The sequence below is a fragment of the Cimex lectularius genome, unplaced genomic scaffold, assembly GCF_000648675.2.
Source record: "Cimex lectularius strain Harlan isolate CLEC.00 unplaced genomic scaffold, Clec_2.1 scaffold152, whole genome shotgun sequence".
Taxonomy (NCBI): domain Eukaryota; kingdom Metazoa; phylum Arthropoda; class Insecta; order Hemiptera; family Cimicidae; genus Cimex; species Cimex lectularius.
This window is the reverse complement of record NW_019392749.1, coordinates 324,236-336,202: the sequence shown is the minus strand read 5'-3', so window position 1 is coordinate 336,202 and position 11,967 is coordinate 324,236. Positions and strand designations below refer to the sequence as shown.

Sequence of the window (11,967 nt, the reverse complement as noted above, 5' to 3'; positions counted from 1 at the left end):
TGACTATGGAAGAGCCCTACTTACAACCTGTACAAAAATGTTTTTCTTATTAACAAAGAAAAATAAATGAATGAAAGAAAATAAAACTTAGATTTTATGATTAAGGACCGCAATATCTTGATCCCATGAGGGGTTACACACACTCACTCTCGCTCAAGCGAACCACTTTAATTTTGCAAACAAAAAATAATAACTTGTTTTTGTTTTGTCTTATCAATATAAAATATAAAATTAATTAATATGATTAAAAAATTAAGCAGTTTGAAATAAAAAAGAAAAACTATAGAAATGGTATTACATTAGTAAAATACCGAAGTCAAAGGCCTATCACACTTACATATTATGATACAATTATCTGGAATATAAATCAATATATACTTTTACTAAATTGTGTGATGGTATTCTAAATTTAGGGTAAGTTTTATTCTTATTAACCTTTTTCAATGGTACTTAGGTTAGAGAGTGCTTTTTGCAAGGTGGAAATACTACCCAATTGGGAACACCTAGAAAGGTGCTTTGCAAGGGTTGGACCATGAATACCTACAACAGGCCTCTCCAGTTCGCTGGTGCAGCAATTCATCACCAACAGGTTCATAAATGATATCCAGTTCCTTGCATCGTTACTGTTGGCACTATTTGCTATGAGAACTTCAGCTCTTTCTATCATGTTTGCAATGACTGATATTCCAAGCTGAAAGGAAATGTTAAAAAACATACAAGTTAGTTACAGTTTATGCTTGTAATAAATACAATTGTAACAATTGTTTTAGAAATTGGGTGTGTGCTTAAGTTTTTTCCTTCCAAAGGTGATCCTTTATTACAACCCTCATTAGTGCTGAAACTGTTAAGAAAGGGTTTGGAATAAACTGTGACATGTACGACAAGGAAACATAAAATTCATTTGATGTATTGCTTGCTATACGAGTTTGATCTCGGGCATAGAATGGCAAATTCCTGCTGAAAAAATAATGTAGAATTTATGGTGATAACATACTAAGTGATCATTTTCGTAATGTAGAGGGACAATACAAAGAACAGTATTGTTGTGGAATGTCCAACAAGCTTAAAAGCAACGACTTATTGCTTGACTGAGTATGAGGGCAAATTAGGTGTAATAGAACTATTAGATTTCAGCTCGATCGCACAACAATAGCAAGAAGAATCCAAACTCTACATTGAGAAAAATGTTGGAAGAAGCCATAACTGATCATCAGGAACAAGGAAAATCACATGGCTTGTTGCATAACAAACCTAGATAGAAATAAATCAGAAGGGTTTATTCACTATTTGGTTACTGGGAATGAGAAGTGTTCTTTACAAAAACGTTACATCAAGGCAAGACTGCACCCTCATAAGGTTTTACTGTTTGTTTGGTTGGATATTTGAGGCAAATTTAACGGGATCTGTTACAACCAAACCCTTACGACAGAGATATACTGTGGCCCAGTTAAAGCATCCATCTCGGGGTAGCTTTGAAGGAAAGCCCTGGTGAACAGACACATCGTGTTGCTCCGTAACAACACCAGGCCTCACACACTCAGAGTAAAATCGCAACAAAGCCCCCACCCGCCCCTTCTGATTTTTACTTGTTCCACTCCCTAGACAATCATTTAAAAGGTAGGGAAATTTTGATTGAAAACGCTCTGAAAATGGGACTTATACATTTCTTCACTTCTTACTCGTCAGACTTCTACAACAACAGTACATTTCTGCTAACATAACATAGGGAGTATGGTATAGAAAACGAAATAAATAATATTTTAGATTAAAAAAAATTAATGTATATTTTGCAAGTTAATTACTGTTATCTTATGAAAACCGAAAAACTTAGGCACATACCCTATATATATTTTTCTGAAACCTACATCACACCAGACCGCATCTCACGATTTCTAAATAAATATCGATTAACGGTCACTAATCACCCCACACATGTTATTAAATATTGTGAAATTTATTCATGGGCCAGTCAGTGGATGAGTGTGTATTTTGGTCATTTTGCACACTTATTTGGTATGTCACAACGGCTTACCAGCATATAAAAACCAACGACTGAAAATTACCAGCCAACCAAACTTGTCAAGCTGTGTATACTTTCTAGTTTTCGGCGCTAATGCCATGCCAGACTGTCAAGGCCCATTTAGGCATACCTGGTGCAGTGAGTGTGGGCACCTGGAGGTCTCTTTCCTTTTGTTGGACAAGAATCCACCGCCTTCAATACCGTTCTATAATCTACCCTTCTTTTCCACTAAATACATCTTTCCTCATGACAACTTGAACACTTAATCAAAGTCTAGCGATCGTGACGCACACTTTTACGAATTCAGATGACATTTGTCTCAGCATTAGCTCTCACGAAAGGTGCGGTCTGCCCAGGAGACCATTTTTTCATTTGTCACGATCACAAGACTAACTTGGAGTATACCACCTACAACACGAGTGTTTGACAAGCTAGCGTCACACGCACGGTATTATTCCAGTCTTTTAACGCCGCCGGTGACGATCCCCCCCTTGGGTGGAGAAGGTGACCTTCTCCCTTCGACCTAAAGAGTCACCTGTCTTTGCAACGCGAATCTTACGGGCATTCATGTAGGTGTGTCAACCTGTTCTTGGTCTTTAGCTCTTGTTTTAGAAATGCCAGTGAAGAAAGAGAAGTCCTTCCCTCTCTCACTTGTACTTAAGACTTGGTTCGCATTTTCCCTCATTTTAAGGAGAGGTCTTGATCCGTTTCTTAGGAAATTGAATTCAAAATTGAATGTTATTTATTTTCAATTTTGACAATTTTTTTTACCACTTGCAAACTATCTCATCAATTAAAGTGGAAGAATTAGTTTTTAATACAGACAGAAAATCTTACTTTATTCTGGAGAAGGAACGTAGCATCTTGTGTCAAACTTGTGCTCAATTCTACAAGAGATTGTAGACTACAGGTCGATAAATATTGCCTCACTGGTGGCAATGCACTTAGAAGACTTTGATCGGTGTCCTTCTTTGCAACTGCAGGGAGTATCGTGATGAACTTGTCAACGAGAGGTGCTGATATTTCAATGTGAGGTAATATTCTCAATACCAATGTCTGAAAAAAAGGTTTTTTTGTTCAATTATGTTCACTTCTGATGTTACATTGATGATAAAATATTACCTTTCCTTTTCTAATATTCAGTACAGCAACCAATTTGTCGTCTTTTAACAATGTGTTGACTGTTTTTTTAAACAATTCAACTGGGTTAACCATTTCTTCATTATGGTTCGCCAACGGTGATATTGCCTCTTCAGCTTGCAGGACTGTTGAAAACATCTGAAACACAAGAAAGGGGAAATCATAAAATGACTTCTTCTTAACTACTGAAGAAATCTTCACCTCAAATAAGATATTTTACATGTTCAATTTCCAGAAGAATCTGCTTGACTTTCTTCGACGTAGAGCTGATGCTTGCACAGTCAATGTTCTCCACGATGTCGGTGTCAATGATTTTTCTTGGCGCCATCACACTTCCTACCTAAATAATAAATTTAAATTAGCCAGTAACAATATTTGTATATATTTTAATGTAAATAGTTAACTTACTTGTAATTTTCCTAAAGAATTTTCAAACTGTAGTGGAGTATAAGTTGGTTTTATTAATAATGGAATTTCTCTGTTATTTTTCAGTGATGAGCCTAATTTTCTATTGTGATTTCCAGAATGTGTAGTCTGATACATCTGTTTGTTTGATTATAAGAAAAACAAATTAAAATCTTGCAACACAATTTACAATAAGTTTAATTACCATGAAATAATAGTCATCTTGAAATGGTTGGTTTGTGCTGATTTGCATCGTCTGCAGGGAAGCGAGCCAATTTCTTTCCCTAAGCGTCATAAGACCTGCATATTCATCATCAGACCGACTTCTCCTCTTCTGCTGCTGCTTATGTAGCTGTTGTTGAATGCTTGGGGATATAATACGATTAATGTCGAAAGGATGAGGAACTCTGACCATCGGACCTGACAGACGATTCCAAGGATTAGCATTCCAAGCTAGAAATAAATTATTTTTATTTTCTGAGATCAAAGAAAGAAAAAAGTACAGAAGACTATAGTTAAAAACTTGACCAAAAGAAATTTGAATGACCCTTTCATGAATACAATCCCCTCCAAAATTTGTTAATCTTTCCCTTAAGCATTCATTTCATTAATTTGACAATTATTTCTATTTTACAGCAGTTTAAAATTTTACAGAAGAGTTCAAGTCCGATTGGTACTACGTATTAGGCTCTTTCTACTTCTATACCTAAACTTTCTATCTTCATAGCACAAAATTCAATTACAAGTTTCTGCTAGTAAAATCTTGGAAAATTTTTTTTGGTGAGAAGACCAAACTATCTAGTCAGATCTCTTTATCTAATTTATTCCTTGTGAAAGTACCTGAGGCCTTTTTACATCACATTTTTTAAGGGTCAAGGCTCATGTATTGATCATAAGGATGCAGCATTCTGTGATAGTGTGAAGTGAACTACTGATCGGTTTGGAAAAACCATTCATTTGTAAGGATTCCAGTATTCTAGCAAAATAAGGAAAATAATGGACCTCAAGGTATAGAAACAATAATACAGCTATCTGCAAGCACACATAAAAATAAATAATATCTTGACCGCTCCTCACGACTTCAACAAATCATATAAATAACATGATAAATTATTTTGTGGTCTTTAAAATGGTCTAATTTACATATATTTACACCATTTGATGAACTGGGTGAAGAGTAAATGTAAGGAGGATTAAATCAACTTTAATTAGTAAATAACTAATGTAATAAAACAAATAATTAACTCACGTAAAACAAAAGAGAGATTTGGGATTTGAGGGGGTGCCACCTGGAAGGGTAGCAGCAATGATCCTTTGGACAGTTGATTGTTTAAGTTATGGCTGTGCGGTGGCTTAATAAAACCAGGGCTCCCTTGGTTTGATCGCAGCTGAAGAACATCTTGGTTGTTCTAATAGGACAAAAAGTTTGATTTATAAGTAATTTTTGTAAATATAAACATTAATACAAAAAAGCAAATAGCTTACCAGTATTATACGTCTTTCTAAATCTTCTAATCTCACACTACTAGGTTTTATTAAATTCCTTTCTATTTCTTCTACTGTACACATTGCCTAAAAATAGTTTCCACATACAATAAAAACAATAAATAAAAACATATAATAATATGATTATTTACTTACATTTACTCTCAAATTAGGCAGCATAATTTCATCATTAATATGGTTGGGTGTTGGGGCGCAAAAGCCTGGCGGTGGCCTCATTTTTGGCTTAATGGGTTCCAGTTTCTCGTCTTGTATCTAAAAAGAAAGAATAGTAGTTAAAAAAAAAAGTGGATGGGCTTCCTCACATATTGTGCATGTGCATATGTTAATCTGTATGGAATAAAATTCATAAGGGATCATATAGAAAGCAACCCACATAATCCTTGAAAATTGCACAGCAATCCAAAAAATGGTTTCAGAGGTATAACTGTGTAGTACACGATTTTATGTTTGTACATACACATGCGTTTATCTGATTGGTATAAAATCATAGGGGATCATCTAGAAAGCAACTTGCATAATCCCTGAAAGAATCTGAAAAATAGTTTCAGAGGTATAGCTGCTTATGCAGTCGATATCGTTGATATGGTTGCGATGAAATTTATAGGGGACTATCTGGAAACTAAGTCGCATGACCCCTGCAAATTTCATCAAAATCCGTGGAATGGTTTCAGAGATTGAGCTGAGTATGGGATTTTACGTTTGTGCATGTGTTAAGTGATACTGTTGATAAGATTGGGATGAAATTCAATGGGGTCCTTCTAGAAACCTGCACAATCTCTGAAAACTTCATAAAAATTGGTCTCATGGTCTCGGGGTTTTGCCGGTTACAAAAAATTGACCACAGACAGACAGTGGTTACAGTCATGTAACCAAATTTGTTTAGAAAGGTTTAACACACAAATGCTAATAGAAATTTTTATTTTGGAAGTTACAAATTTTTTCGACTTCCCGTTTGAATATAAGGCTTCCCTACTTTAGATAGTTGTACGGCAAAGTAATAGTCAAAAATCATTCTTACCTCATCATCCAAAATGAATGCAGCAATTTTTGCACTGAGATCTCCATTCTGAAAAGAAAAAATTTAATAGAACAAGAATTTATTTATGAATGAATTTTTGTCTGAGTTATGTAATGTTTACCATACGCTCTTGTATTATTCTGGCCACCTTTATTACAATATCGAATAAAAGATGGACAATTGAAATTAACAATGTTCAAAACTCGGTTTTAAGTTCCAACATGGACAAGTCTAGTAAAGATTCAAGAAAGTGAACGTAAGTTTCAAGCTCAAATTTTTTTGTAATGATCAAAATTGAGACTTGAAACAGAATTTCAAATTGAGACTAGTTACGATTAGAAAAGACATGTTAACTCCCATTTGTTATAAGATTTATGATTTATACAACTTAGTGCATGTTGCCTTTGGTGAACAATAAAAAAAATATGGTGTGAATTTTTAAAATGAAAGTATTGTATTCAATTAGGTAATAAAAGTAAAGTTTCCATTCATATGAGAGCTTAATGTCCAACTATCCATTGGGTATGGCTGGGGGCAAACTATTTTAAAATGATATTTCCAAATTATTTTCAATTAAAATTTCATGGGTTTGAACCCAGAACAGCTAATGTGGCAAATATGAGTTGTTTGCCCTGATCACTCGGCCACCATGGTCTACTAAAATCTAAAATTCTGTTTTGTGTACAATGATTTCAAGAATATTATCAATATGATACTTTTTACTCCAATTCACAATAATTGGTCAAATAACAACTAAATTTGTACTGTTGTTAAGAAAATAGAAGAGCAAAAATAATAGTAGCATGGCAATTTCCGATCATTTGGTCCTCACAGTTTTGGTCTGTCAGAAATATTTAAGCTTTTGCCATATTCAGAGGTGGGTTTATGTTATACAATGATATACATCCAACATGAATATGGCAAAAAGCTAAAACATGCCTGGCTGATAAAACCCAGAGGATAAGCAGGTCAAAATGATTGGAAATGACCCAAGTTGCAGGTTAAACTAGATCTCAGGAAGAAATGCTACAATTTAACAAAAAGTGTGCTGGTTTGTGCCTTAAAATGGTCGGCCTTAAATCTAGTCTGTATAACCCTCCTCCTCAATTAATTTATTATTGTTAAACTAAGAAAAAATAATAAAAAGAAACATTTTGTTTTTGTAAATCCGAATTTAATGTTTAATAAGCATTTCATTTTCATTCAACAAAAGAGTTCCATTAGCAGTTCAAGTCCGCGAGTGTCTTAAATGATTTATCTGAAACAATAATGTTAAAACTAATCACTTCTTTAAAAAACAAATAAAATAAAAGAGACTAAATGAAAAACAAGGTATAAAATGTTTATAAATAATACACAAGTAAATAAAGCATTGGACAATAAAACAAAATTAATAAAATTATTATTTATTCACCTCTGCTATAAGCGACCGTCTCGAAAGCTCAGCAATCTCTGCCAACTTTTCATGGTCCTGTTCCCAATCGCCAGCTGCAAAAATAACCGTTTATTAATTGAACAATATAGTGCATCATAAATCAATCGTATTGGACACTATACAGGCACTGTGAGTTTAATGAAGGATTATCACAACATGCTCTTTTGACCTATGATTTTATATGAAAATATTATGAATTTTTATAGACAACACCATAAAAAATATCCACACCTACATGTATTTGTAAAATTTAAACAATGTTTATAAATCCCAGGCCCCCTTATCTCAATAAAGATTGAAATGTTGGCACGATAAAGAAAATGTTTTTCTAAACCTACATCACGCCAGACCACATCTCATGATCTCCAAATAATAAAAAAATACTATTATGCTATCGGAGTTGCAAACCATTTTATTTATTTTTTAAAATATATATTCAAAGAAATATGCACAATTCATAAGCTGGTATCATCTTAAATCATTCTTTAGATAAAGTTTGGGTTCATCAATAAAAAAATGTCAAATTTGCAATACTGTAAGATATGGAAATATTTGATTTTATACAAATTGGTGAAAAGGTATTTAAAAATTAATTAAGGCTTTTAGTTGAGATAAAAAAGATTCGAACCCACGATCTTCGGCTTGATACGCTTTTTATCTCAACTAAAAACCTTAATTAATTGTAATATATTAATTGGTCAAGCGGACCACGAAATTAGTGAATTTGGTGTTTAAAAAGTTTACCAATTCTTCTTAAAAGCTACATAATTACTTGATTGACTCGTATGTTGGGTGGGAGGGGAAAATTACAAAAAGCATAACTATGTTCCCACAATTTGAGGCATCATTATTATTATATTATAAATTATATTTATATTTTAAAATTATATAAAGTTTTTGTAAACAGACACAATATTTATATACTTGGAAATTGTTCAAGGTTCTCTAAAAAGACCGGTTGTTTTTAAAATGATCTTGTTTGTTTGTGCTTCAGTTTTTTTGTTATTGGTTTGATTGTTACTCAACCTTTCTTAACGAAAACACTAATATCTAATCTTTATAAAGATTATAGTAAACCCTAATCAATTGGGGACAGATTGAAGTATTCAATCTGATAGTAAAAGTAACGTAATTACTGTCATTAACATCCTTCTACTGTTAGGTATTAAAATCAATGGAGTAAAACCACTTTACCATATTTTGTCTATATTATTCACAATTAAAACTCCATGGACTATAAACCCAGAACCATTAGTGTGGCATATGAATTTGACGATGTAACCACTTGGTCCCCTAAGTTCATTAGTAAGTAGGCTACTGCAGGATAGCTTTAATTTTTATGTAGCAAACTATATGTACCAGCAGCAAACTAACCAAGGTGACCCAACTATATTTGCACTTGGGCCGTTTAATCGCTAACTACGTTATTGCATCTGTGTAGTGTTGTGCTTCATTCTGTTGTTTCATGCCTGCCCCTTCCTTTAGGCAGAAAAATATTGACAAAATAGTGTCAAATTGTTGTACTAACTTAATTCTCTTTTCAAAACTTACAGAAATAAGAATTTTTCAGATTTTTGACTTTTCTTCTGTTTGGAGTAGCCTAATTTTGATTATTTCAATGAATAACATATTGTTTTCTATAGTAATTTCAATTATACTTTAGCAAAAAAACATTGAATTTACAGGAAACATTACCAACGTCACAAACAGATTACCATCCTTTTCTTAGCTCTTGACAATAGCCTCAAGCTGAAAAACTTTGAAACGACCAAGTCTTAAATTGAAGAATCATTTTAAAATTTTGAAAAATAAGGAGTTTTTATACCACAATGTGTGTGTGTTGCACTACACTGTTGCATGTCAGGACCCATCTTTACTCTTTAGTCGGGAAAATTTGTACTCTGTATTCTTTTCACAATAAAGATTCAATGAGTACAAATTAATCCCTTCATCATTCGAAACTTTAACGCATATTCCATACTCTCCAGACTTCCTTGCCAACATTTTGTCACCCTTTCAACAATAGCCTCCAGGATAAATTTTATTTCACAACATCAAAAATAAGCGTTGAAGCAGTATAAATGAGCCCTTCTTCTGTGGAAACTTTACTACAATTCCATAGTTTTCAGACCCTGCCAACAACACTTTAGCCCTTTTCTCAGTCCTTAACAGTAGCCTAAGCAGAAAAACTTTTAAAATAGAAAAAGTCTAACTTTAACTTAAGAACTTTCAAAAATAAGCATTTTTTTTTTAATATAAGGATGTTGAGATGAGCATTGGTGTTGTATTGCACAACATTACTGTATGTTTAATACCATCTGTAGGAGGTACCCATTTGTTCAGCTTCTTCCTTTTCCCAAGTCATTGTAAGCTAGTGTGAATTGTTTCAATGCTTACGTTGAGTACTCTGGTGAGCTCTTGACATGTTTGACTCAATTAAGTTCGAAAATTTCCCTTAAGTAGTCATTCAAGACAGAAAGTCTACCAGACTGTGGCTTATCTTCAATCCTCTCAATTAAGTTCCAGAAGCAAACTTTTTGACCCGGTTTTGGGCTTATTGTTTCATCACTGAAGTGCAAATTTTACATGCTGCTTTGGCTGCCCCAGTACTACTTAAATTTATAGGGTTTTGAAACCATAAGAAAGAAAATATTTTATAATTTACAGTGAACTGTTCAAGACAATTTTTCTTAATAAATTGAAACATTATCTTCTTGGTATTACATAAAGTAAATATAAATGTCGATCAACAGTATTAATAAACTTTTTTGGTTGTATGAAATGTGCATAAATATTGTGTTGCACTGTATGTTTGTATGTCGAAGCATCCTGGAACCATAGTCAAGAAAATTTGTAAAATCAGCAAAATCTCACATTGAAGTTGACTCTTTTTTCAAACTTTCTTTCAAAAATAAGGATTTTGTATATCACAAGTAAAAAAAAAATCATCTTGTCTACTACAATAGCCAAGCATTAACATAATGTATGTTGTTGAATTTTTGGGGGGTAGAGGTATGGTTCAAAAACTTCAGGGGCAACAGTGGGAATCGAACCCTTGACCGCAGGGTCCAAAAGCAGAAGTCTGGATTGCTAATCACTCAACAGCTATTGCAGTCTGCACAATAAGGATCAAATGAGTTAATCCTATACAATAATTAGTGAATACTAATTACTGAAACTTTCCTTAACTCTTGAAATTTTTTGAAAAACCAATGTTTCAAATCCCAGTGGAAACTTTTTACAACTTAAAAAATAAGCAATTTTTGTTTGTTTTGTTTTTGTCATGATTTTAAAATGCGTGTCGGTGTTGTCTTGCACTACATTGTTATATATCTGGAAGCATCTTTGTCTGTTAAATTTGGAAAATCGACAGTCTCGAATTAGAGTACTTTCACAATACACTTTTCACAACTTTCTACAATAAGATTTTTTTTAAATTGTGTTGTGTCTACCAATTTACCAAGCATTAATATAATGTATGTTGAATTTTTGGGGAATAGTATAAGGGTCAAAATCTCCAGTGGCAATGGTGGGAATTGAACCCACAACCACAGGGCATACAAACTGAAAGTCTGATGAGCTAACCACTCAATGGTTACTGCAGTCCGTAGAATAAGGATCAGATAAGTGAACCCTTCTTCAATTAAAACTTTACCACGTACTTCATACCCTCCAGACAGATTACCCAACTTACCTCAATCTTGAAAAACTTTGAAAACCAGCAAACTCTTTTAACTACTACAAATAAGGATTTTACGACCTTGCTTTTCGTTAGGAGAAGGCAAATTTAAATAATTTCAATGAATATACGTTTTTCTACTTCGAATGGACTGAGAGGAATTTATGGACCTCGGGTATCTGGTATGCGGAAGTGTTTTATCTATAAAATAATAAATAATAAAATACTTACTGATGACACTGTCTCCGAAAGTTTCGTCGTTGAGCGCATCGTAATCCTCCTCGTCCTCTTCCGACGGTATTCCGTCGTCCATGGCGTCTCCGCCCTTTGGATAAAAATAAAAATTGGAAAATTAATTAGAATCGTAGTCTGTTTTAAAATAATCCAAAAAGGGAGAAAAATGGAAAACAATTAATCCTCACCTCTAGAGTGGTATCGAAACCGAAGAAACTATCCGACATTTCGGACTTTCAATCGACTAAACTTTATAAAAAAACAAAACAAAAAAACAACGTATAAGCTGGTGTAAAAACGAGCCGGTGTATTATCATCCGATGGGACACTTTATTAATAAAAGCATAACAAAATTTAAATTAATACGACTATTTCGTACGGTTTAAAGAAATACAAGTCAGTAATCCTCCGAACCTCAAAAGGGACGAGAGTCGGAAAATCACAGATGTAGTGAAAACGGTGAGAGGTGATGCCTTCTGAACTGTGAGAATTTCCATCCAGAAGGCCGTGGCTCGGCGACGTTTTTTCCC

General features: G+C 33.6%; 1 protein-coding gene across 1 annotated transcript; it reads right to left on the bottom strand.

Annotated features, from left to right (window-relative positions):
- Positions 1-37: 37 nt before the first annotated feature.
- Positions 38-11,879, bottom strand: LOC106672622 (protein PAT1 homolog 1). The gene is made up of 13 exons (XM_014404185.2): positions 11,626-11,879; positions 11,435-11,528; positions 7,504-7,577; positions 6,090-6,137; positions 5,207-5,323; positions 5,051-5,137; positions 4,815-4,974; positions 3,771-4,018; positions 3,569-3,703; positions 3,381-3,500; positions 3,143-3,298; positions 2,858-3,076; positions 38-691 (listed from the first exon to the last, which is right to left on the bottom strand). The coding sequence occupies exons 1-13, from the start codon at positions 11,662-11,664 to the stop codon at positions 431-433; spliced, it is 1,758 nt and encodes a 585-aa protein (XP_014259671.1). The 5' UTR covers positions 11,665-11,879; the 3' UTR covers positions 38-430.
- Between the last annotated feature and the right edge of the window lie 88 nt (positions 11,880-11,967).